The sequence below is a fragment of the Rattus norvegicus genome, chromosome 2 (assembly GCF_021556685.1).
Source record: "Rattus norvegicus strain SHRSP/BbbUtx chromosome 2, alternate assembly SHRSP_T2T, whole genome shotgun sequence".
In the NCBI taxonomy this organism is placed as follows: Eukaryota; Metazoa; Chordata; class Mammalia; order Rodentia; family Muridae; genus Rattus; species Rattus norvegicus.
The window spans coordinates 58822469-58850143 of record NC_141535.1 but is presented as its reverse complement, the minus strand read 5'-3'; the positions used below and the strand labels follow the sequence as shown (position 1 = coordinate 58850143).

The 27675-nt window shown below is 41.1% G+C and overlaps 1 protein-coding gene across 2 annotated transcripts in view; it reads left to right on the top strand.

The window, feature by feature from the left end:
* Wdr70 (WD repeat domain 70) overlaps nt 1-27675 on the top strand; it is a 239948-nt gene that overhangs the window by 65988 nt on the left and 146285 nt on the right. For both annotated transcript variants that reach the window (XM_087618324.1, NM_001013909.1), the window contains exon 9: nt 19870-19946. In XM_087618324.1, the coding sequence (XP_087474450.1) occupies nt 19870-19946 (77 nt within the window). The remainder of the gene's footprint in view (nt 1-19869; nt 19947-27675) is intronic.

Below are 27675 nucleotides of genomic sequence, written 5' to 3'. Positions count from 1 at the left end.
GAAAAATACTTCTTATGTCAGAGTGTTGATCTCACTTAAGTCTTGGAGCCATGTTTTGTGTGTTTTACAGTTGAGAAGTCATGTATGCTTACCTCAGGGCTGAGAGGGAGTGCATGGAGCCTTTCCTGGGAGATGTGAGTAAGTGACCCTCTCTACAGGTAGGGAGGGCACCAAGAACAGACCAGAGAGGAGGGTCCACCCACAGCTAGCGTGGTGAGCCAGTGAGTTTAGTTTGGGGCGTAGGTGAGAGGTTACAGGATAATGGACAATTTATCAGAGGTCACGCTTTCAAGGAAAAGTTCTCCTTCCCAAGAAGCTCTGAACTGCTCACACATGCTCAGGCATGCCCGGGCTTCGTGCAGCTAGTGTGCCCCTTGAGGGAGTGTTAATGGGCCCAGTCCTGTGTGATTTCTTGTGGGTGACCACAGTGTCTGATTTTAGGAGGTTCGCAACTGTGTCGTGCTGTGTGGTTGAAGCCCTAACAGCGGGGCAGACAGCACCACTTCCTTCAGCCATAGGACACGAGTTTTGTCTGATGCCTGTTGGGTTTCCCCAGGAAATACTTTTGAAAATCAGGTTTTGTGATGGTGCGTGCTTACAGTCCCAGCAAGTGGAGGACATGAGTTTGGGGCCAGTCTGGACTACAGAGAGACCTCGTCTTGGAAACCGATCATGTTCTGTGTTTGAGTTTACGAGCTACATTGGCTGTTTGTCTAGGAAAATGGAATGTTACCCTTGCAGGTTCAGATAACCAGCACAAGAACAATCAAAAACAATTTTATAATTAATATTTAAACCTTTCAAAAGCAGTCTTGTAACAACTGTGGTCATAGAATAATGAAATACATTTATTCTAAACCAGAACTTGAGCACATTTCTTAGAGTCAGAACATTTTCCTGTTGCTTTCAGCTCTTTAGCACACATTGTACTTGGTGTTCATATGGGACTTCTTGGCCTTGAGCCTAGAAATGTGTGACCGTTAAGCCAATACAATTCAGTAAATCAGAACTTCTTACCAATAAACTTTTATAGAGCTAAATTCAAAGGTGTTTTAATAGGTTTTTTAATAAGTGAATACTTACTGAAGTAGTCATATAACCTCATCATTAATTTTCTTGTATAAATTCATCCAGGGTCTCACTTCTTTCCAATATTGGCTTCAATTGCTTTCCACAGAAAAGCAAGTCTGTGCCATTTGTTTCCTTATTATATGACTAAACTGAAGAGGGTTGGATCAGTGGATTCTGAATGTTTGAATGTTTGAACCTTTTAGGGAGAGATTTTCTTTCTACGAGTGGACTTCCATTGTGGGGGGTAGAAGAGTTATAATAACTGTAGGGAAGGAATGTTATAAAAGCCATATTTATTTTTATTTTATTTTTTCTACTGTTCTCTACTAGCTGAGCTATCGAAGGGATTGTATTTATTTTTAAGTGCACAGGCGGTCATCCTTGATGCCTAGCCACTCCAAATAATTATCCTTATTACTTGGAGAGCAAATACATTAGTCATGTTTTTTTAGTAGTAAATTATTTTCCCTAAGATGTAAATTTTTTTTAACTATTTATTAAAATAACTGTGAATTCTGGATGTATTTTTATTTCCTTAAGCAGTTTTTTTTTTTTTTAAGTGCAATCCTTTTGTGATGCTGGGATAGAATGAGGAGCTCATACATGCTAGACTGAACTGTGAACTGTTGGGGTTCATGAATTGTTGCACGGACCATACGAACCCTGTCTCGGTTGAGCAAGAATAGGTTATTGAATGCACCCCCTAACACTGAATGTTCAGATCTGCAAAAATGTGGCACCAGTCTGTCCTCGGGGCAGCATCTTTATAGGAAAAACGTTTTTGGCTACATAGATAAAGTATTGTCAACTATCCTGTGGGTGGTTTGGTCCTAGGTGAAGTGAGAGGAGAGGTGTACAGGTTCCAGTATGTTGAGATGACAGAGGACGTGATTCCACCATAACTTTCTGACTTATTAGTAACATTTCTCAGTGTCAGCTAAGGATTATTCCTTCCGGGAAGAAGAGAATGAGAACCCGAACTAACTAACTAACTAACTTCCTTCCTTCCTTCCTTCCTTCCTTCCTTCCTTCCTTCCTTCCTTCCCTCCCTCCCTCCCTCCCTCCCTCCCTCCCTCCCTCCCTCCCTCCCTCCTTTCTTTCCTTACTTCCTTCATTCCCTCCTTTTTTCCTTCTTTCCTTTCTGTTTTGTTTTGAGATGGAGTTTCACTGTGTAGCTCTGACTGTTCTGGAATTCACTTCGTAGACCAGGCTGGCCTCAAACCCAGAGATTCCCCCTGCCTCTGTCTCCCAAGGCTGGTATTGAAAGCACGCACCACCACATCTGGCTTCCTTCTGTTTTGTTTTCTTTTTTTTTTTTTGAGGGCGGGGCAGGGTTTCTTTGTATAGCCTTGGCTATCCTAGAACTAGCTCTGTACATCACACTGGCCTCAAATTCACAGAGGTCACCCTGTTTCTGCCTCTCCAGTGCTGGGATTAAAGGCACACATACCATCACCTGGCTTTAATTGGTTTTTCAAGGCAGCCTTTTTCTGTGTAGCCCTGGCTATCCTGAAAGCCAGTGCCTGGCAAACATACACATAATGATTTCATGAATGTTGCGATTCATTTTATTTTGTTAGCCAAAGTTTTTTTTTTATCTAACAGATACTCTAATGCTAGATTCTGACCTTTTGATGTATCTGTATCATTTTGGGGAATCTGGATTACTTTCTTAACACTCTGGTGCAAAAGAGTGTTCTAGTACTTTTCCTGTTCTGTTATTCTTTGTGTCTCCAGGGACTCGTTGATATTTTCTTTATCTTTATTTTGGGGCGGGGGAGTTGAAGTGGAAGAGGGAGAGAGATAGAGAGACACAGAGAGAGAGTGAGGGAGGTTGAAGGGGGAGAGGGAGAGGGAGAGAATCACTGTGTAGTTTTTCTGGAACTCATCTGGCCTCAAACTCAGAGATCTACTCATCATGTTTGCTCATCACGTAATAGTGTTAAAGGTGTGGCATCGCCAGGCCCTGTATTCATGACTACGTTTACTTATTGATTCATTTTTAATATATTTTAAAAGTTTTATTGCTTGCATGTACATCTGTGCACCATGTGTGTGCCAGGTGCCCGCAAAGGCCAGAAGAGGGCATTAGATCCCCTGGAACTGCAATTACGGTTTCTAGTTTGTGAGCGTCCAGTGGGTGCTGAGGCTAGAACCCAGCAAGTGCTCTGAGCTGTTGAGCCATCTCTCTGTGGTTTGCCCTCAGCCCCCATGGCCACTTTTAATAAGGGGTTCTTAATAGAAATCAAGATCTGGGTACTAGATGTATTCATTGTCACTGGATTGTCCCTTTCTCTCATATGCAGAAGACAGACCAAGCAGGGAGGCAAACAGAATAAAATATATTAAAAACCATAAATTCATGTGGACAGATCTGATTCTAATCAAATCTCACATCCTTTCTTAGTTCAATATTTATAATTCACTTCTCCAGCAGTGAGGAGTTTGGCTTCCAACATCATACGTGTGTCTACTCATCTGGTATACATAGAACATAGTTTTGGAATTACCACATCTATAGCTTTTGTTGTAGGGAGAGTTCTCAATGTCTCCCAAGAGTCTTCACTTCTCTTGACTGTAGATATGAACTCTTGGATACAAAAGGTTAATTACCTGAGTAAGTTATGGTACAGGACCATAGGAAAGAGCGATTATGATTTTTGGATTTAGCCTTCACAGGAGAACATTTAAAAATGATCCCTGAAGCCTGATGTGGTGTTGCATTTTTATAATTCCAGCTATTTGAAAATGCTGAGATGGCAGGATCTGTAAGTTTGGCCAGCTTAGGCAATATAGCAAGATTGCTTTTCAAAAACGACAACCAGCCAGCCAGACTGACTGACAGACAGACAGGCAGGCAGGCAGGCAGACATATTTTAGGATTCCTGGCAAAAAAAACTGAGTGTGAGGTGGAATTTATGTCAAGGAACTTTACTATCCCTGAAGCTACACAGAGTAATTTGCACACTGAATCAAAGCCTAAGACTGCTGAATTTTGGCCCATGGCTGCAGAGGTTTCTAAGCAAAGTGGAAGGGGTGCCATTTGCTTCTTGTTGCTTGTGTCTAATCCTAAGAGAAAGATAAATTAAGGAAAGCCTTGTTAAAAGATTAGATTGGATGCTTTTTAAGTGTTTAGTCTATTAGGTAGGAAATGATTCTAACAAATCACTTCAGGATGTTTGGTGGGAGTCAAGACAGCAAATGTGTGGCTGTGGACCCTTGAAAGACCAGAAGATTAGAGTTCTCAGTCACACAGTAAACTGTTCATTGATGCTTTCAGTCAAATCAGGTAAAGCCTAGAAGTTTCAAGATAATGATTCTTGGCTCTTCCAACAGGAAGTATGGATAAGATTTTCTTATAAAAAGTTGTTCTTTAAAAAAAAAAAAAAAAAAAAAAAGGGCTGGAGAGATGGCTCAGCGGTTAAGAGCACCTGACTGCTCTTCCAGAGGTCATGAGTTCAATTCCCAGCAACCACATGGTGGCTCACAACCATCTGTAAAAGAGATCCGATGCCCTCTTCTAGTGTATCTGAAGACAGATACAGTGTACTTATATATAATAAATAAATAAATCTTTAAAAAAAAAAGTTGTCAGTGTGACTTTTGTCTGATGCAGTATGAGAAAGATTTTTCTTTACTATCCTTGAAGATACACAGTGCAAGAAATGAGCATGTATTTCAGTAGCTCAGAGTAGTACTCCCTTCCCCATGGATGAACAGTGGTGAATTGAGAATCCGAGTCCTGTAACCACAAGGAATGTCTACTCGCCAACGCTTGAATGTGTTTGGATGTAGATTCTTCCTCATAGCTCCAGGAAAGGAATGTGATCCTCTTGGAATCCTTACTCCAATCTGAGAAACACTCAGCAGAGTCCAGCCACATTGTGAAATACATCATAATAAATGAGGGGTCCTATAAGCCACTAAATTTGTGACATATGTTTCACAACAATTGAAACCTAATATAATTCTGCAAAACAAAACAAAAAACCCAAACATACTAAGTAGTGAGAAAGCTCCTTGAAGAAGTGGGAGGAATTGTGATCAGGTTGAAAAGGAAAGATTAGTACTGAAGATGAGGAAAGAATTTTTATATTAATAATGGAAGGGACAGAAGTAGATTCATCTGAAAAGACACTTACACATATAAGTAGCCTCAGATTAGAAATGGCGAGGGCCACCATCTCCTGGCAGAGCAATGTTCTCTGCTTGTGTTGGAATATATTAGGATGGGCTTTCAGTAGGTTGTGGGGCTCTGGAGGTGCTCATTGGCTGAAGTGTTTGCTAGGCAGGCATGAGGATCTCGGTTCAGATCCCAATCACCCGTGTAGAAGCCATGTGTAGCAACCTGCTTTAATCTCAGTGCCAGGGAGGCAGAGACCGCTGGACTCCTGGGCCTTAACGTACTGGCCAGACATTCTAGTCGGATTGGATAGATTCAGGTTCAGTGAGACCCTGTCTTAACAAATAATGTAGAAAGCAATTGAGGATGGCATTCGATACTGACTGACTTCTGTCCAACACATGAATACACACACACACACACACACACACACACACACACACACACCCCTCTATAGGAACACATTCATAAATATTACACACATATACATATACTAAGATTTGCTGCTGTTGGCGTGAGAGAAAAAGTAGAAGAAATGGGGTACAAAAGACATAAGGACTACAAAATATACGTCTGTATACTCACAGGGTAGGGTATTTTATATACGTCTGTATACTCACATGGTAGGTTATTTTATATACATCTGTATACTCACAGGGTATGGTATTTTATATACATCTGTATACTCACAGGGTAGGGTATTTTATATACGTCTGTATACTCACAGGGTAGGGTATTTTACATAAACATAACTTGGTGCGCGCTGTGGAACGTTGTACTGGGTTCCATAAGGAATTTTCATGGCTACAATGCTATCTTGTACAGTTCTCCCCATCTTCTCCTTCCACATTATTTTACTGTTTTCCTCATGAGATGTTTTTGGGTTTTGTGGGGGATTCTGGGTTTAGGATGAAATATTCTGATTGAGGGGTAGTGGGATAAAAGTTAGTTCCCGGCAGCTCTCTGCTCCCAAACCCCGTGGGAGAGAGACCTCACCGCCTGATCAGGTGGGCACTCCTGAGGCTGCAGAGCGGAGGAGACCACCAACACTGCCCACCCCTGCCCACATCCCTGGCCCAAGAGGCAGCTGTATAAGGCCTCTGGGTTCCCGTAGGGGAGGGCCAGGAGCGGCAGGACCCCTGTGCCTGAGACACCGCCGGAACCTGAAGGAAACAGACCGGATAAACAGTTCTCTGCACCCAAATCCCGTGGGAGGGAGAGCTGAACCTTCAGAGAGGCAGACACGCCTGGGAGACCAGAGGAGGCTGCACTCTGTGCACGTCCAGACGCCAGAGGAGAACACCAAGCGTCATCTGGAGCCCTGGTGCGCGGAGGCTCCTGGAAAGAGCATCGCAGATCTTCTCGGTTGCTGCCGCCGCGGAGAGGACTTGGGCAGTGCCCCGCGAGCAGACTTGAGCCTTGGAACCACAGGTGGGACCAACTTTTCCCCTGCAGGAAACCTGCCTGGTGAACTCAAGACACAGGCCCACAGGAACAGCTGAAGACCTGTAGAGAGGAAAAACTACACGCCCGAAAGCAGAACACTCTGTCCCCATAACTGGCTGAAAGAAAACAGGAAAACAGGTCTACAGCACGCCTGACACACAGGCTTATAGGACAGTCTAGCCACGGTCAGAAATAGCAGAACAAAGTAACACTAGAGATAATCTGATGGCGAGAGGCAAGCGCAGGAACCCAAGCAACAGAAACCAAGACTACATGGCATCATCGGAGCCCAATTCTCCCACCAAAGCAAACACGGAATATCCAAACACACCAGAAAAGCAAGATCTAGTTTCAAAATCATATTTGATCATGATGCTGGAGGACTTCAAGAAAGACATAAAGAACTCCCTTAGAGAACAAGTAGAAGCCTACAGAGAGGAATCGCAAAAATCCCTGAAAGAATTCCAGGAAAACACAATTAAACAGTTGAAGGAATTAAAAATGGAAATAGAAGCAATCAAGAAAGAACACATGGAAACAACCCTGGACATAGAAAATCAAAAGAAAAGACAAGGAGCTGTAGATACAAGCTTCACCAACAGAATACAAGAGATGGAAGAGAGAATCTCGGGAGCAGAAGATTCCATAGAAATCATTGACTCAACTGTCAAAGATAATGTGAAGCAGAAAAAGCTACTGGTCCAAAACATACAGGAAATCCAGGACTCAATGAGAAGATCAAACCTAAGGATAATAGGTATAGAAGAGAGTGAAGACTCCCAGCTCAAAGGACCAGTAAATATCTTCAACAAAATCATAGAAGAAAACTTCCCTAACCTAAAAAAAGAGATACCCATAGGCATACAAGAAGCCTACAGAACTCCAAATAGATTGGACCAGAAAAGAAACACCTCCCGTCACATAATAGTCAAAACACCAAACGCACAAAATAAAGAAAGAATATTAAAAGCAGTAAGGGAAAAAGGTCAAGTAACATATAAAGGCAGACCTATCAGAATCACACCAGTGGTGCTGGATAGAGGAGCCTTATTTTTTATTATGGCAGCTTGCTATTTTTGTAACATGGTGATTTGGTTGAACACAATAAAGTACAGTAGTAACTGATCTCCCCTTCTTCCTGGATGAGTGAGGAGATGATTAAATGTTGATGTCAGCATCCTTGAGCATATTCAGATGAGCTTCTGCTTCTGTTGAAAAGGATGCTGTGTTTGATTGTGGTCCGAAGCTTTGAAGCACTACTTGGCATCTCCTTCCTTGGAGGTCTCACTGTTTAAACATAACAGATTTGATAGCTTGTTGGTAAGGTGAGGTCAAGCTTGTCTCCACTAGGTCATCTTCATGTGAATCCGGTGGTTATACGGTTTTGTTCTAGGGATATTTCATTTTTTAAATAACGGTTTTAGCTGACATTCATGGAGAGAATGAATCCTTAGAAGTGTGCCACTAGTGAAAGGAAATCCTGTCTAGAGTATGTTTCTTTACAAAGCTGTGTCACACCATCCTTTGGGCCCTCTGCTGGAAAAGTAGAATCAAGTCTCAAATAATGCCTTTTAAATTGTATCCTCTAGTATTATAGATGTAGGACAGTACTGTATCATACCTCTGTGGATGTAAAATAGCTTGTACCTGCTTTATGATACGTAGTAGTGACCGTGCTTTATCAGAGCTGTTTTTAATGATGTTGCTCAGAATGTTTTCTTTCCAGATGATGATTGAGAAGCTAATTAAAAAAAAAAAATAGTGCCAGGTACCACAAGAGTAACAGAACTGTGCTGTTTTCTCGGGTTTTGTTTTTTTACTTTTTTTTTTAATGGAGTGTGCTGGATGTCTCTACAGTTTTGTTCAGATGACTGCAGAACCTGGAAAAGCTGTTGCTGCTGTTGATGCATAACACACTGCTATTATTGGTCTTTTTATATAAATATAAATATATATATACAGTTATATAATTTGAATTTTTTGAAACTTTAGCTGTGCTGTCAACTTTGGAAAAAAGTATCCCCGTTTACTGTGTTGAGTTGGCACTGTACAGAAATTAACAGCCATATTGGTCTAGAAATGTTGAACTTAAGTTTTTTCCATTTGTACAGGGGTAACACACACTGTATTAAATATGTAAGGTCTTATCTACGTGGGTTTGATTACAAAAACTAATAAAGTATTCTCTAAATTAAAAAAAAAAGTTAGTTCCCTATTGTAGGCACAATGAGAACACGCCAGATTACCCTAAGGCAGTAGCTGATGTTTAGGATATAGAAAATAGAAGAGCTAAGAAATTGAGATGCGGATGGATATGTCGACTATCTATGGACTATCTAGAATTTATCATGCAGCTGATGCAAACTATTTGTCAGATCAGTGACTATTACAAGTTCATGGTTTCAGAAGAGGAGCTGTTTGTGCTGCTGGAGTACCTAGGTCACTGGAGTGGTAGACGCTGAAGGAGGGTAAATTTCTCTGTGATGTATTCAAAGGGGTATTTATGTCTCTCAGATGTTTTAAAGTCCCGGGCTTTATAGAACTTGATTCATGGAAGGAAATGGCTGTGTGGCTGATTATTACTAGGGTTAGATTGGTAAGTGACGAGCCTGTGCTAAACCTAGCCTCCATCCTGTTTTTGTAACTGTAACACTTACTGGAAATTTATAATTACGGTAGAGTTGAGAAGTTGTATCAGAGAAGGTGGGCTAAAAAGCCTGTAATACCATGACTAAAGAAAAAGTATTATTTTAAAAGATTTATTTATTATATATAAGTATACTGTAGCTGTCTTCAGAAACCCCAGAAGAGGGCATCAGAGATGGTTGTGAGCCACCATGTGGTTGCTGGGATTTGAACTCAGGACCTCTGGAAGAGCAGTCCATGCTGTTAACCACTGAGCCATCTCTCCAGCCTGAGAAAAAGTATTCTAATTTCCAAATTAAAGCTTTATACACACTTAACAAAACATTCTCACACATTTTATTTGTGATGTTTATTAAGATGGACAGACAGACTGTGCTAAGTATTTTCCTTGCTGCATTTCATGTCTTCATGAGAGTGAGCTGTTAGCGCACCATGCCAATGACAGGGGCACTTGTATTTGTGGATCCTGAGGCTCCTGCTGTTCTCTGACAACAAATGGTACTTCAGCAGCGAGTTCCTTTATGGTTGTAATCTTTGAAGCAGCCACAGGAATAGCTGGTTTAGTATAGATCGGTGTGTGTGTCTTTGTGTGGGTGGGTGATACAAGATTACAAGATATAGTATTGGTCATGGATATGTGGTATTCTCTATGCAGCGTAGAGCACATCACGAGAGACAAGAAGTTACTTAATTCTTTCTTTCTAGGTACAATTTTCTGTTAAGGTTGTTGAGTAAAGGAATATTCTTGCCTCTCCCAAGACCTCTATTATTTAGATAAAGATGGAAAGACAGAAACCAACTTATTTGATAAAAAGGTGTTTTAGTCATTAATGGTTATTTAATAGGTGTCACTTTAAAAATTTTCCACTAGTGATAGCTGTGGTACTGCATCTGTTTAGATCCAGCTGAGAATCCTTAGTTGAACTTCATTTTGTTATGACTAATTTTGGTCTCTGTTTGAACACAGTAACACTTAACATTCCCATGGCCTTTGTCACGGTTCTGTCTTTACAAACAAGAAGTAACATTCACAGTCTCGGAGCCTTTTCAATGTAATGTATTTATTTGTGTTCTTGTTCTGAGTGCTAAGGTGTTCCTTTGTGTTTACTAACGAATGCCATTTCTATTGCTTTGTTTTTTAATATGCTAAGATGCTATTTCAGCTGTAATCAATAGTTATCAATAAATTATCAGTTTCTTTCTTTCTTCTCTGTATACCTGCATGGACTGATGTTGGGTTGCTCTTTGAACAGGAAAAGGCAGTTTAAAGGTTTGAAATGCTTAAGTAGGAGCTGTCTGTACAGTTCCCGAGTATGGGAGCAAGGAATAGTGGCAGCAGACTTGCATCCCAGTGAGCATGGAGCCGGCTCTGCCTCAGGTTGTGCTATCAGGCCGGTCTGTGTGGATCAGGCTGCCCCCGTCTTCATAAGTGAGATAGCACGTTGTCCACAGTGTCCACATACGGAGTCTTCACAATTGAGCTACAGAGACAAATTGCAGACCTACCTCTCAGTGCTTTGATGTTGGCCTTATTCATAGCTGTCATGGGGTGCACGTGGGCTGGGGGCTGACAGACTGCACGTCCCTGAACCCAGCAGCAGAAGAGGGGAAGTGTGGAGTAATGTGCTAGGCTGGAAAAGCCAGGTACCCACCTTCTCACACGCAGGTACGTCCTGAGTTGTTAGGGTGCTTCCTTTTATTGTAATTTATAAGCTATTCCTGGCCCAAAGATAGGTATTTAGTGGGATCAAATTGGGCCAGACACCTGCTAACTGGAAATCATTAAAATTTCTTTTCCTCAGTTTAATAATTGGTTGATTATTTCCACTTTAGACAGATTAATTGGATCGTTGAGGAGCCTATATTTTGTATGAATTCATCACTTATTGTTTCTCAGTCCTTCTGTTGTGCTCAGATTAGTCACGTGTTAGCAGCATCTGTCCTTATCGTATCCGTGGTCTCTCAGTTCTTAGAGTACTGTAACTGGATTAGTGTGTTGGCTAATTAGCATAGTTCGCATAGTTGATTTGCCTCCTGATATATCTTTCCTTGACTAGCAGTGCATCTATTTGGTTTTCTTCCTGCTTCATTAAGTATTCTTTTCATCCTTTTTCAATTCAACCTCTAAGTCTTGGGGTGTCCCAGGTTTATCAAGGAGCCCTGTCTAGTCTTTTTACTTGCCATCCGACTGCACTCATTGGGTCAGATAGCATTAACTCCCCTGCATTGACACTGACATCTTAGAGACAGCTCTCACCTTCTCTTACTACTGGAGTGACACACTAAGCTAGATGTATACTAGCCCCCAGCCTAACAGTAAAAAGAAAACTAAGGCTTTTCTTTATAGACCTCTGCCTTCTGCAGCTGTTTTTATTATCTCACCAATGACATCACCATTTAGTAGCTGATGAAGCAAAAAAACCTTTGGCCTTGACTTCTCCTTCTTATCCTATAAGTAGATGACTGGCCGTTTGAGCACAAACTTACAAGAACAGAACCATCACAGACATTTGTGAGTAGACTTTAGATGGACCTGTTTTTATGTTGTAGCCTCTCTAGCAGTTAGGGATATTGGTTTTCTGAGTCTAGCCACTATAAACGATGTTTAGTGGATTTCATGTGTATTTCCAATAGAAACATTTTCATAACCAGTGATATTGAGTGTCCCTTTGTCATTCTCATTGTGACAATATGAGTATTCATTCTCAGGTAGGCATGTGGAGAGGTCAGAAGTTTGACATGGAGAGTATCTTCTTCAATTGCTTCGCTACCTTATTTTTTGAGACAGTGTTTCTCAGAGCTCAGGGTTATGGTTAGACTAGAGTTTTCGTCATAGCCCTTTCTGGCACTGTGGCAGCAGGGAGGGCAGTTCCAGCGCAGTCTCTCATTCGTTTCTATGTCCTGTACCAAGTATGCAGTGCCTTCTGTAATAATCTCTTGCTGTCTAGTTCTGGAGGGCAACTAAGAGCAGTGGCCATAGCCTGTATACATTTGAGGACCTGAGACCTCTGCACATGCCTATGTTTTCCCTGGGTTCGGAGGATCAAGGCCAGGTCCTCATGCTTGTAATGCAAGCACTTCCCTGACTGAGCCCTCTCCCAAGTGCCTTTTTTTTCCTTAAAACTTCTTGCATACTTTTCAAATTCTATTCTTAACCTGCTGGATTTAAAGTTTCCTTTTAGATTTACATATTTTATTTTATGCGTATGAGTGTTTTGCCATATGTAACGTATGTATGTATGCATGCCCTTTGAGGTTTGGAAAGGGCATCATATTCTCTGGAACTGGATGTATGGATAATCGTGAGTCCCCATAGAGGTGCTTGGAACCAAAACCAAAACCTCGGTCCTTTGTAAACGTGATGAGTGCTCTTAACCACTGAGCTCTCTCTCCAGCTACCCCCCTGGCTTTTGTTATTTATCTTGGGATAGTTTTGTTTGTTTTTGCTTTTTTGGTAAGTGGTGGCTATAGGTTATTTTCTGTTTATCTAGATACTCACAGAATAGTCCCTTTATTCATGGGGCATTGGACCTACATCTGCTTTTCCATTGGATAACCTAATCTCATAAGTCTTTCATATACAATGGCATATATTCAGGCTGAAGATAAAGCTCTATGGGAGAGTGCGTGGTTAGCATGCAGAGGTATGAGAGTGAAGGTGGGTATTGTCTTGGGCACTGCCTCCAAATGCCTCCAAAGAAAGCTGCAAACTGGTGAAAATGTTTGAAATAATTGGGCCATTGACAGCAGGGCTGTTTCCAACTGGAGTGTAGGCTGGCCCCAGACTCAATAACTGTCAGCTGCATAATCATGGCGTTAGTGTAGTCCATCAGGCAAGGCAGAGTACCAGAGATTTTGCCATATTTGATTATATACTCTGTATAGATGACTGCAGTATGAGAAATTTACATATAAAAACTGCAAAGCTAAAACCTGAGCTATGTGGGAGCTATAATCCACAGAAACATTAATCACTGATGATCCAGTGATTCCAACTTCAAGCTCATGTTCCCACAGTGCCTCAGGTGCTGCAAGGCTTTCCTGGAGAAGACTCACTAGCTGGTTCTGCCTTCAGTCATTGGACAACTTACCCACCAGTGCTGTGTCCAAGGGTGGTAATGATCCTTAGCCATTGCCTCACCTGCCCTTTCTGCTGACTTACTGAATATCTTAAAAATAACCATAGATGCAAATCAGTATATTTTCAGAAGAATAACAATGTTTGAGTAAGATAATAAAGGAAGGAAGGAAGGTAGGAAGGTAGGAAGAGAAAAGAAATTATGGTTTAAATTACTAAAGCTTTGCCACAAAGGTGATTCATCTCTCCCTACTTTACCCTTAGCTTCCCACCTAGAACACAGCACCCTTGTTCAAGCCAGGAGAGCCATCCCTTTCTGTGCTGGCTTACTCTTGTCAGTTGTGGTGGCCACATAGCCTTAGATTGGATATACAGAAGTTAAAATTACCCCAGAGATGTACCAGTATTAGTTTTTTAAGATTAGTATTAGTTTTTTTAAGATCTGTATTCCTTACGATTCTGCTTTCTTCCCCGGACAGTTACTTCCGGCTTTCTCTTCAGTGGTTTTGTTATGATCAGTAAAGAGTAGGATAGCGTGTATTTTCTACTTGAATGGAAATGGAGCTAAGTGTCTCTGAATACATTCTAGCTCTTTGATGAACTGAGGAGCTAGGGCTTCAGTACCCTTCCTCACTTTATTTTCTCACAATGTAAGAATATTGGTGGGGGGGGGGGTTGGGGATTTAGCTCAGTGGTAGAGCGCTTGCCTAGGAAGCGCAAGGCCCTGGGTTCGGTCCCCAGCTCCGAAAAAAAGAACCAAAAAAAAAAAAAAAAAAAAAAGAATATTGGTAGGGAATTTGAAGGAATGGGGATGGATTTGATCAAAACACATCATTGCATATATATGAATTCTAAAACAATAAAAAACCAAATAGTTCTTAGATAAATTTCATATCTGATAAGTTTTTTCCTCATTCATTTAATTTATGATTTATGCTCTCAGTTATTTTATTTCTTTGGCATGTATTGTCTGAATTCCTGGTGGAAGCGCAGTCGTAGGCAGCTTGTGGAAATGTTAGGAGGGTTTAATAGGATGAGTTGGGAAAAATTAAGATATACAGTGTCTTACCATGTTGCCCAGTTTTTAAGCCTTGAAGGGGTGCTTATGAACATGGAATTAATTATTCACATTTTAAATGAATTAATATGCAAAGGAGATGACAAAAACAAATACCAAAAGGGCGTGTGCACCAGCTGATGCCAATGTAGAGAAACAGTGACCCAGTGCTGTATGCTGCAGATGAGAATCTTTCTCCTCCCCTAATTCTCTCATGTCCTTCCTACTGCCATACCTTCCCAACTTTTTATGGTCTCTCTTTCCCAGAAAACAAACAAACAAACAAACAAACAAAAAGCCAAAAAGCAAAAACAATATATATAAAAAAAGCAAACACAACATAAAGCCATGTAGAAAAAATCCCAAGTCTGTTTTGTGTTGACCTACTAGCCTGGCCTAGAGTGTGGTTGATATACCCAGTTCACTCCATTGGAGAAAATGGATTTTCCCTTTCTCAGCAAGTATCAATTGCACGTGGCTTCTTGGTTATGGTGGGACTTAGTCTCACCTTCTCAGTGCTGGGATTTTGTCTGGGTTCACCCTATACAGGACGATACTCAGATTTTTTGTGAATTTATATGTGTGCCAGACCTGTTGTGTCTGGAAGACAATGTTTCCTTGGAGTCCAGCATCTCTGGCTCTCACAGCCTTTCTGTCTTCTCTTCTACGTAGATTTCTGAGCCTTGAATGGAGGGGTTTGATAAAGATAGCCCATTCAGGACTGAGTGTTCCAATGCACACCATTCAGTTGTGGGTCTCTGTGATAACTACCATCTACTGCAAAGATGCTTCTCTGATGAGGGGTGAGCAGTGCAGGGATCTGAGGCCCAGTCTAGTCAGGTTATGTGTTAAGATGGCCATCAAAATAGTATTCTGCCTGTGCGTACCATATTAATGATGTGAACTTTGATTACTTGTATAAGATTGTGTATGTCAGATTTTTCTAGTATAAAATTTTTCTTCTTTGTAATTATTGAGTAATTTGCAGAGAGAGTATGTGGTCCTATGAATATCATACTTAGTTTCAAGTTTTCCCCTACTAGTTTTTGCATTTATTGGTGATTCTTGTCTTAAAGATTATTTCTGTGATGATTGCAAATCATTTTATATTTATCAATTAATATATTATAAGGAAATGAGCAAGAAAGACCTCTCTCTGTCTCTCTCTGTCTCTCTGTCTCTGTCTCTTTCTGTCCCTCTGTCTCTGTCTCTCTGTCTCTGTCTCTCTCTCTCTCTTTCTCTCTCTCTCTGTCGTGTAGACTTTTACTTGTAGTTTTCTTTGCTTTATTTTGAGTGCTGGGATTAGAGGTGTATACCACCACAGCTGAGACTTTAAAATAATTAGCTTTCTGCATTAGTGTGCACACAGAGGCTCTTATTGTAGCTAGTGGTTTACAGTACCTCACTACCATTGTTTGTTTGATATTGTAGGTTCCCAGAAGTTAAAGCCCCTCCAGCCTGTACTTTACCCCTGAACCTGCCCCAACTGCTTTGCAGAGCTGTCTTTTTAGCACAGTGAGATGTTTCAGGTTCCTCTTCCTTTTCCAGTGCTGGGGTCAATCATTTTTCTAGGAAACCCTGGTTCTTTTAATTGGAAATTTGTTGTTAGAATTCAGGGTCTCTTTGTAGACTCGCTATAGCTTTCCAGATACTCAGCATATGAAGTGGGAGGATGGCATGTCCATATACAAATAAACACCTCTCTCTATTTGTATCTTCATATTAGTTTAGAACGCTACAAAGAGCCTTATGGTCCTTTTCTTTCCCATTTTTTCCCCATTTTTGTAGCTATTTTCTCCAACAGTGAGAAACCTGATTTACATCAGCCCCAGCATATTTATTCACAAGATTAATTCTTCATTGTATTGAAAGCAGTTTAGAATTGTTAATGCATGCCACTGCAAAGAGAAAACAAATGTATTAATTAGAATTCACTACTATTTTTGTCTTAAGCTGAGAGTATTTTCTACTTTCTATAGACTACTGTAATTAATTTCCACAAATATTGTGGTTTTAAACATGTTTAATTCCTTCACAATTCTTGAGGCCAGAAATGAGAACGTACAGGTATAAATAGGATTCTACTTCCTACAGTGACTGTAAGGGGTGAATCCTTCCTGCGTCATTCTCCACCAGTGATTCTAGATATCCTTGACTTGTGGCTAGACAACTCTAGTGTCAGCTTCATATAGCTTTCTCTTTGTGTCCTCTACTTTGTTCTTTTAGAAGAATAGTAACAATCAGCAGTAGGATCCACATTGATAAATTATGTAGAGATTTTAAATTTTTATGAGTACTATATCTAATTTTCATCTTGCTCTCCTACCTTTCACTTCTTCCAGTGTCCCTTCCACTCTCTCAAATTTATGACTTCTTCCTCTTTATTATTGTTTTGCACACAGACACAGACAGACAGATGGTAGACAGACAGATATGCACTCACCCATCATTGGATAGCCCATCGGGGAGCTCATCTCTCTCTTCTCCCTCTCTGATCAGCCACTGATTGCCTGTAGCTCTTATGCAGGTGTGGCACCACTGGCATTCTCTCTAGTCCAGATTGGCATGCTGACTGTCATGTCTAGAAGATGCTAGGCAGGATCCTGGTGCTCTGGCTCTTAAATGCTTTTTATTCTCCCTTCTGTGATTTTTCCTGAGTCTTGGGAATTGTGTTGTAAATGCGCCTATTGAGATCCCTATTTATTTCTAAAAATACTGTTTCAGAGATTCCAGGACCTGGGATTAAGGGTATATTTTGGAGGCCAGCATCCAGTCCACTGCAGGTACATCCTCTCTCTACTTCCTTTTAGCCTTTCATACATCTTCCTTATCGGAAACACAGCAAGGCTCATTTGTTTCCATCTATGTTGGATTTTAGATCGTTGATCTATGTTTGTTTGTGAATATGTGAAATTTCACATTTTTTTCACAAGCCGTCAATGGATAGAGAATCTCACATTATTGTAGAGAATGTATCTTATGTGTTGTATGCATGTATCACCTGTTAGTTAAAAGGCCTATGGGCTATGGCTTAGGCAGGAAACCGGTGGGACATCAGGAAAACAGAAAGGATTCTCTGACAGAGTCAGGCTGACATTCACTGGGAAGATGTGGAGAGCTGGAGGCATGGACCTGAGCACAGGTAACCAGCCACGTGACACAATGTAAATGGGATATTTTAAGTTATGTCTAGTCAGAGAAGAGTCTACCTATATGGCCAAGGTATTTGTAAATATATTTTGAATTTGAGTCTTATTTCTGGGATCATGGGGCTGGGAGGAAGAACCATGGCCCAACTTTTAGCACGTTATGATTGCGTTATTTTTAGGGAAATAGGGGCTGTGGATAGAACATGGGTTAAGCTGTGTTTAGAGGGCTGGAGGATGCTTCCAGCTGGGGCTAGATGAATGAAAAGCCACCACTGGAGAGTGAAAATAAAGAGGCTTCCAGCAGGTGGGAAAGAATTCTATCTGCGGAAAGAGCTCTGTGCAGTGGAGAAAGCCAAAGGCAGGCACTGAAAAGCAGGCACCAAAAGGCAGGCAGCAGCTGGTGCACACCGGGCAGGAAGGAGCACGGTAAAGTTGTGAGGAAACTAACAAGCAGAAAATGCAATTTGGGGCTGGGGATTTAGCTCAGTGGTAGAGCACTTGCCTAGGAAGCGCAAGGCCCTGGGTTCGGTCCCCAGCTCCGGAAAAAAGAACCAAAAAAAAAAAAAAAAAAAAAAGAAAATGCAATTTGTTCAGGCTTATTGAAAGATGTTGGAAGCTAGTGAAGGACTAGAGATGAGAGTGTGGCATTAGAACTGCATCCTTTAATGTATTCCTTGACAGTTTCTTATGAGTGCAGCACATTCTGGTGGTACTCCCGACTCTCTGCGTCAGGGACTGCAGAACTGCGCTATAACTGGGCTTCCATTGCTGTATGGAACACGTGAGATAAGAACGAGAGTGAAAGACTGACAACTGGAAGTAACGGATGAAGGACCATGGATACTGTTGGCTCTGGAGGAGGGAGTGGTAGTGAGAGGAACGTAGACTCGAGGGGTGTTTTTGATAGATTTGGCAAGAGACTGGCGGGTAGATGGGATTTGATTATATCTAGAATACTCAGGGATTAGGGTTAGGGGAGTATTTAAGGATGACTCCTAGGTTTATAGCTTCACTGGGAAGCAAATTGAAAATGAGTTAGAGACTATAAATCAAGATTTCCTTGTTGTACATATGTGTTTGGATGCACGCAGGTGTGGCAAGTAGAGAATTAGAAACATGGCTGCAAGTTCAGATACAGAGATCCTCATCTTTTTCTCTAGTCCCCATAGGTACTGCTTCAGTTCATGTCTCCTTGCTGCACTTTAAGAGACGCTACCTTGGTGGTCCCTGTTCGTTCCATAGATTGCCAGGATGACACTAATACTGTTTGAGGTGTTGTGGACACTTTGGACTGGAAATTAGTTTCAGGCTTTGATTGCAAATTTATTCTTTCCAGAGTGGCGCTGACACTTTTCTTGACTGGCTTTATTTTGGATTTGTTAGACATACTGTCATTGTTCTATAAGAACTGTCGGGCTCGAGAGATGGTTAAGAGGTTGACAGCACTGATTGCTCTTCCAGAGGTCCTGAGTTCAATTCTCAGCAATCATACAGTGGCTCACAACCATCGATGAGATCTGGTGCCCTCTTCTGACATGCAGACATATATGCAGAACACTGTATATAATACATAAATAGATTTTTTTTTTTTTTAAAAAGAGCTGTCAGCCTCTTTTCTGCCTCTCTTGATCCTAACTCACTGTGTAAGAGGCTCCCCCTAACTGCGCTCCGTGGGATTGTGGGATGTGGAATGTGTTTGTATGTGCATCTGTATTTGATGCTTATTCTGTTTGGCTTGGCTGTATAGTAATTTTATACCGTTATTATGTTTCTTTGATTCTAGTATTTTTATGTTCTCTATTTTAGGTAGAGAGACTTTTTCTGTTAGTTTGAAATATTTTCCCTCTCCTCATACTTATTCTTACAGCTAGGTTGTAGAATCAATATTGTTAAGTTATAGGATATAAGAATTTTCTTTCTTGATCTCTTGCTTTGCTCATTTGTAAATGCTTTCTAATTTCTTAATTATTTTCTTTGAAAGAAAAGATCATGTCTTTAAAGAAGGACCCGTCTGCCTTAGGTTTTACCTCTTATTTTTTTCCTAAAGAGAACATACCAGTTACTTTATCCTCCTTATTAGGAACCTGTGACAGGTAAGGACTGCTGGTTTCCAGACTCATCAGAGACTGGGAAACAAGGGAAATCCAGCATGTGTATGAGATGAAATTGGCACAATACAATGCTAGTTTATAAGTGAGGTTGTGGGTTTCGAGGGTGCCCTTAGGTGTTTTACTCTTAAATGTATGATACCAGCATGCTTTCTTTACCTTTTAATACCCTCTCCTCTTTCTTCTTTAAGGGCCATACAGCAATGCTTCATACTGGCTCATGGCATCCCAAAATAAAAGGAGAATTTATGACTTGCTCAAATGATGCGTGAGTATTGTTGGTACTTTTTTGAATGCTTTAATAGATTTTAGTATCTCTTAACTGTTGTATCATGGCAACCCTAGTAAAGTAAGAAGTAGAGCAGTAGGAATTTTGGTGTTTATGCGTTCCTATTCTTGACTTTGCTTTGACTTCTGTCTGCTGTGAAGTTTAGTTAAACAAATATGGATGCTGCGGGAATGAGAGATTTTGTAAATTCCAGTAGAGTTGATCATGGGACACACTGGATTAGATTGATGCTAGTAGAGGACCTGAAATGAGACTGTACCACTGTACAAGCTGGCTGTTCTTCAGCCACAGTTCTTTTGGGGCTCACTAACCTTGAAGCTCGACTCCATTCCCCTTATCCTTTACCACCTCCTAGAGAAATCTGTCAGTAACGAATTCACATGACTTGCAATTTGATTGACTTGTTTTTGGCGTTTGACGTAGAATAATAGTTAGCTGTGGGCTGAGGTGTGGAACATTATCCTTTGCTCTAGGGCTCTGCCATTCCGGGCCTTTTGCTCCCTTGGACGTGAGTGCTGTGATATGAAAGTACAGGGATGCTCAAAGATAAACCGTGTAGTTTTATGTGCTGTGATTACTGTTGGGTAAAGTCCAACTAAAGGAAATGAAGAGTTGAGAGGGGCGGTGCGGTGGCTTAGAGCGCACAGGTACCTAACAAACCAAGCTTGATGGGGGGCCCCATGTGTGAAGTGAGAGAAAAGACTCCTGCAGTGTTCTGTGACTTCCACAGGGATACCTTGGCTTGTGTGTGTCCACGTGCACACACGTGAAACAGGGAGAACCTAGAAGGATTTACCACATGTAAAGCAGTTATCATTGTTGTTGTTCTTACGGTAGACATCAGGTTAAGCCTAGGGCTAGGCAAACATTCTACCACTGAAACACTGTACAGCCTGGCCCCCAAGAAAGTCTCCTTCTAGTCGGGACTTAAATCATACAGAGGAGGGTGCTACAAGGGACAGAGCTGTCCTGGCCAAAGCGATCCTGCGTTTAGGAACCCTGAGATGAGAAGACAGTAGAGCATGTGTGAGGGAAAGCAAGAGGACTTGTTGACGTTTTGTAAGTTGGTAGGAAAGATGAGAATGATAAGGAAGTAAATTTGAAAAGGAAGGCAAGAGCCAGTCAAATAAGAATTTTACACTTTACACTTAAAGCCAAGCGTAAAGGACCAGGATATCGATACAGTAAAAAACCAAGGAATTGAACAGTGCCAAATTTAACACTGATATTTTCAAGCGAGGCGACATTAGGATAATAGTTAACATTCGTTGAGAATGCACATTGAGTTAGTCTGAGCAGTGTACTTTATATACGTTACACTTTCTGTGAAGCAGGTTGACAGTAATGTGATTATGTATCTCAAATGAAAAAGCTGATTATGACTTTACCACAGTGTTGAATTCTAAGTGTCTGAGCCCATTGTGAGGGTTTGTGTGTGTACGCACACAAAGTGATTGATGGTAATCAATTTATAGATTCAGGTACAAAATACAAGGAGGGGATACAAGACCTCATTTCATAAAGAACACTACTGGAATGTCTTTCTCCTTGGAAGGACAAATTCCCTTTTCCTTGAAGTTTTCTAGGACACCATTGTGATGTGATGCTTCTGCTGTGCTACCTAAATGTGAAGATGGTCATGAAAGGTCACTTACAGTTAGACACTCATTAGACCCTCTGTGCACTTCAGGTGGCTTCTGAGGCATAAAGACATTCTGGCTGTGCAGGAGGACTCTACTTGGTGATGTACTTTTATGTGGGTGTATAGCCACTCACTGGGCCACAGACAACCCACCAGGGATTATATCCTTGGAGAAAACAGTCTTTCCCTCTTAGTAACTAAATAAAAGTTTTTATAAAATAACATTTTAAAAGGTGATCCCTGAGCCTTAAATGTGGCATTGCATCCCTTCTTTCCCCAAGGTTCAGGTATCATCATTTCTTTTTTTTTTAATTCTAAGAAAATACCATTCTATGGAAACTTGTGTCTTATTTATGATTTTAACTTTGTATTAACAAGTGAAAGATATATTTTTTCCTTTTGTATTATTTTTGTTTGGTTTGAAATTACTATTATGACTGACCTTTTCTATTTATTTGGTTTTTATTTTTTAAAGCGTGTGTGTGTGTGTGTGTGTGTGTGTGTGTGTGTGTGTGTGTGTAGTATAGCATAGCTATGTATGTTCATGTGTGTGTAGATGCTCTTGGAGGCCAGAGGCATTAGATCCACCTAGGCCAGCCACTAGATGTGGGTGCTAGGAACTGACTCATGTCCTCTGGAAGAGCAGTTCTCAGCTCTGAGTCATCTCTCCAGCCCCGTTTTGGAGATTTTAATAATGGCATTTAGGGTTTAGGTAAAGATATGTGAGCAGGTTCCATCAGTGAGATCCTGTTTTGCTTGATCCTCATTCTTCTTTTATGCTGTTTTTGTCTCATTTTGGACAACTCATTCAGATAGTTTTTATAAAAACACGGTGTAGGCAGCCATTGACCTCCCCCTTTCTGTCACTGTGCTGTGCACTAAGTTTTAAACAAACCCAGGGATGTCTGCTAGCCCATGCTTTCTCAGCAGTGTTGGAGGAGAGGCTAGAATTCTGACAGCTGTAGCCAGTTATTCACGGAAAGAACAAACCTGTGAGTTAACTTTGCTATAATAGGAGAGAGGAATCTCTGTGTCTGTGAGAATTGGGTCCAGTGGAGGCTAAGGTGGCCTTACGGTTTTGTTCTGGCCCAAACTCTACCAGAGTAAATTGAGGATCTCTGAATGTGTTTCGCAGATACTAGTGTTCTCTCATTTCCATTCCAGAAGATTCAGTATGAAACAGAGACCGAGGTTAATCTGATGCAGGCAGGAAATGAAGAAGGGAAGAAGGGAAGATAGCATCTTTTCTGTTTTGTCAACTTCACTAGAGTGGAGTACACAATGAAGCAGCACTTAATAACGTTTCCATGGATGTAAATGCTAATGAAAACCAGATCATTGAAGATGGAAATACTTATGAGATGAAATTCATTTTTACTTATGGGTGGATAAGATGTGATGGGGAGCCATTTTGTCATCTGTAGTAGCTTGCAGGATAAGAGTATGACACAGGATAAGAGTACGGCACTGATATAATTGAGTCCTCAGCACAGAATCTGTCTAAAATAGGAAGGAAATGTACTATGGATTTTGTGCCTTGATACTCTTAGGATTTAAGAGTGAGACTGTCTTTGGAGTTAATGACACAAGAGAAATGAGTATGAGGCTGCAAATAGGCGCCTAAGATAGCAGGATTGGTGTCCTTATAATAAAAGGTGTGAGGGATGCATACCTGAGAGCATGGCTACAGTTAGGAAGCCAAGGAGGAGGAGGGCCTGAGAAGAGACAAACTTCCCAACGCCTTCCCTGGAGACCTGTAGCCTCTGGATCTATTACAAAATAAGTTTCTACAGCTTAAGCAACCTAGTAGTGCATGACTCGTTTAAGATTTGTCTCATTTTAATTGTGTGGGCCCGTGTGTCTGCTAATATGAGTGTGTGTGCTTGCAGAGGCCAGAAGAGGGCATCCAACCCCTGCAACTGGAGTTACAGGAGACTGTTAGCTGCACGATCTGAGTGCTAGGATCTTAGGGTTCCGCTCTCCTGAAAGAGCAGCATCATTCTTAATTACCGAACCACCTCTCAGCCCCACCATGAATATGAACTTTCAGATCAGAGCCTTTCCTTATCTTGAAGTTGATACATGTCATCTATTAAAAAGCATTCTCACAGCTAAAATGGTTAGATTTGGCTCCCTTTCCTATAATGTTTCTACACATTTTTAAAATATAGTTTTCAAAAACAGTTCTTGCCTGTTCTTAGAGTTGAAAATACTTTGTGATGATTTTGTAATAATAATGAAATAACTGGTATTTTCCTTCTTTTTGTGTGTAAATCTGTATATTTTGATATATCTTTTAGAACAAAACACAAGGACTGGTGAGGTTGTCCAGTGGGTAAGAGCTCCGTGTCTGGAGTTTACGTGGTGTGAGAGAGAGGACTCTTCTCTCCTGCTTGCCATATGTCCTCCGGAGCCTGGGTACCCTTACAAGTATACATTCCCACACAAGTGTACTAGCCAATCAATAAATGAATACAAGAATCACTCCAAGTTATCCAAGAAGTTTGTGTGAAACATTTTGATTAAAGCACACACACCTCTGCCTCTCAAATGCGTTCTCCCTATTGGCTGGGATAGAGCAGCAGTTAGAGTAGCCGACTATTATTAGCACTCCTGCATGCAAGTGACAATCACAGAATTTAGCAACGGAGAGCATCTCACCTGTCGCAGTCACCTTACTTTGCTATAAAGTAAGCTGAAGTGCTTTGGTTGGGCTTCTTCCGTGTGGCTGTCATTCCCTCACTTGGAACAGTCCCTGTTCACTCTGTGTCCTACTCTGTGCAGCCTTACGAGAAGAGTTATGGGTGTGAAGGGAAAAGCAAAGGCTGGAGTTAAAAATTTGTGAGTTCCCGTCTGTAGTGAAACACTGGCAAATGTTTCAGCTGTGGGAAGTTGCTTTCTGAGCAAAAGTAGAGGGCTGTGTCGTGAAGAACGCTGCAAGTGTTTGCATTTTAATGTCTATTTTTTCATGAAGTTTTGTCATCTCCCAGTGTTTGTTATTCCTTTCTAATCCTGTCTACTTTTCTGTAGTAAGTCACTGTGAAATGTTTGTCCATGAATCCCAGGGTTTTTAAGCTGGAAAATACTGTCTGACTCCATCAGTCATCAGGAGGGAGGGGAATATGGAAGAGTGGCTGGGCAGTGCACACATGCAGTAATTCAGTGAGGGAAAACATAGTGGGCGCAGACTAGCATTTGTAAGCCAAGGGCTAGCCTTCTGCAGCACGGGGAGAAGCTAGTAAAGATCAGGTTCACTTTGACCCCAGGCTGCAGTGGTCTGCAGAGAGTCCAGCCACACGTGCAGTATTAAGCACTCTGCAGCAGCAGACTGGAAGGCCGCCAGTACTGTGATTTGGGAGAACCGGGAAATTTCAGATGGGATTTTGAAAACAAATTCTGTAAGTTGCTTTTATAGAAATTAATGAGCAAGAAAATGGATATATTAATGAAAGGAAATCATATCTTAGATAAAGATATTACTTTCTAAAACATGTAAAATATATATAAAGAACCAGGATGATTTTATTTATAAATAAAAGATATATTTAGGTTCTATTTATTTTATTATTTTAAACAACCATGTATGCATGCATGGATCCAGCCTGCCTGCCTACCTACATCTCTACCTATCCATCTAATGCTTGCCCATGGCTGTGTGCATGCGCCTGCCACAGCATGTGTGTGGAGGGCAGAGGGTCAGTTTTCTTTTTCTACCACATGGGCTTTGCAAGATCATTTACTGACTCTAGCCCTAAGTTTAACTTCATGTCCTGTGAAATGAATAGAGATGTGAACATTTAGTTAATTTAATTTCTGCTCCTCTTCCCCCCGCCCCAGAGAAAAATGTTTTGACTAGAAAGAAAAGGTGCAGGGTTGCTCTGAAGGAAAACATCATGGGAGATATTACATAAATCATATGACCTGTGAATCTTGATTTCCTTTTCTTTTCCTTCCAAAAAGAGAAAAAAGCAATAGAAAAAGGACATTTTTTCCTCCATCTTCATTAAATTGGGTATTTCTTATTTACATTTCAATTGTTATTCCCTTTCCCGGTTTCCAGGCCAACATCCCCCTAACCCCTACCCCTCCCTTTCTATATGGTTGTTCCCCTTCCCATCCTTCCCCCATTACCATCCTCCCCCCCCCAAGAATCACGTTCACTGGGGGTCCAGCCTTGGCAGGACCCAGGACTTCCCCTTGCACTGGTGCTCTTACTAGGATATTCATTGCTACCTATGAGGTTGGAGCCCAGGGTCAGTCCATGTATAGTCTTTGGGTAGTGGCTTAGTCCCTGGAAGCTCTGGTTGGTTGGCATTGTTGTTCATATGGGGTCTCGAGCCCCTTCAAGTTCTTTCAGTCCTCTCTCTGATTCCTTCAACGGGGGTCCCGTTCTCAGTTCAGTGGATTGCTGCTGGCATTCGCCTATGTATTTGTTGTATTCTGGCTGTGTCTCTCAGGAGAGATATAAATCCAGTTCCTGTCAGCCTGCACTTCTTTGCTTCATCCATCTTATCTGGTTTGGTGGCTGTGTATGTATGGGCCACATGTGGGGCAGGCTCTGAATGGGTGTTCCTTCTACCTCTGTTCTAAACTTTGCCTCCCTATTCCCTGCCAAGGATATTGTTCCCCTTTTAAAGAAGGAGTGAAGCATTCTCATTTTGGTCATCCTTCTTGAGTTTCATGTGTTCTGTGCATCTAGGATAATTTGAGCATTTGGGCTAATATCCACTTACAATGGGTCAGAAGACTGCAAAAATGGCCCCAGTTCTTGACCTTTCCTTACGCCATCCTTTTGCAATGTGACTGTGTAGCCACTCCCATTAGGAGGGTGGGGGCTATTCCATACCATTCATCTATGCTAGCATCACAGAAATGATGGTGTATCAGTTCCCAGCATAAACCTCTTAAGAGTTAGTGTGGGCTTCTACTCCCTGGAGTAGAGCATTGCATCTGATCAAATCCTCTGTAGGGCAAGTGCTCCGGTGGAGAAGAGTTCAGTGTCAGCTAAGGTTATTCTAGACCAGCTTAGAATGTCAGCCAGCCTCAGACTTGTGGGAGAGCTTGGGCTAGATTGGCAGGGCTGACACTTGTTAACCCAGTTAAGAGGACTAGTAGTCATGTGAGAAATTACATGCTTGTTCTTCTAAACCATCGAACTTCATGAATGAGTTATTACGCTTGAGCTATAAACTACACAGATAATTTTATTGAAGTATATAGGGTCGTGGTTATAAAGAAAAATGTTTATTCCTATATAACATTGCTATGAATAGAATAAAGTATAATGAGAAATACAAGATTTGCATAGCACAGCAAAAGTAGAGCATGAGTGAGCTCACGTGTACAGATGCAACACATGTTGGACTCTGTGTACTCTGTACTGCTTGTTTCTTGTGCCATTTTAGCTTAAAAATCCCTTCGAAGCTTTCAAAAACTCTGGTGTGTGGTCTTTCTTAATATCTGCTTATATAGATGGTACCCCCACATCTTTGTTTCCCCTTATGAAAGCTGATTTTAAGATGTAGAGAAAAGGATTCATGAGACTTATAGCTAACTACCTAACCTTTTCTGACTTAATCAAAAATTTTTTGGATATGTTTTCAGTGTATTTTAAGCTCTGCAAATCAATTTTGTATAGATTATGAGATTTGAGTGGTTTATACTAGAGTTTCCTTTGTGTGTTTCAGACTGCTAAGGTGTGTAAGATGTCTGTGGAGAAAAGATCTCTAGTCTTCATTTGCAGAGTCCTGGCACCAAAGGATAAATGCACGAAAGAGCTGAAAAATATTTTAAGAAACAAGCAATCCCCTCCACACCCCCAGGCATTTTCTAAACCTAGCAGTGCAGTTCTTTGTCTTTCTCACAACAACAGCCTGTATTGAACTCTTGGGTAGAGCTCCCCGGAACTTACCTTGGGAAGTGAAGACCAGCAATAATAAATGGTTTTGATGATTGGATTCAGTAAATTATAAACATTCAATTTTATAGGCTCTACAGATGAACTCTACAGTAAAAAGTTTACCAAGTTTTGGCATGGCATTATGGGAAGAATATATACTCATAGTA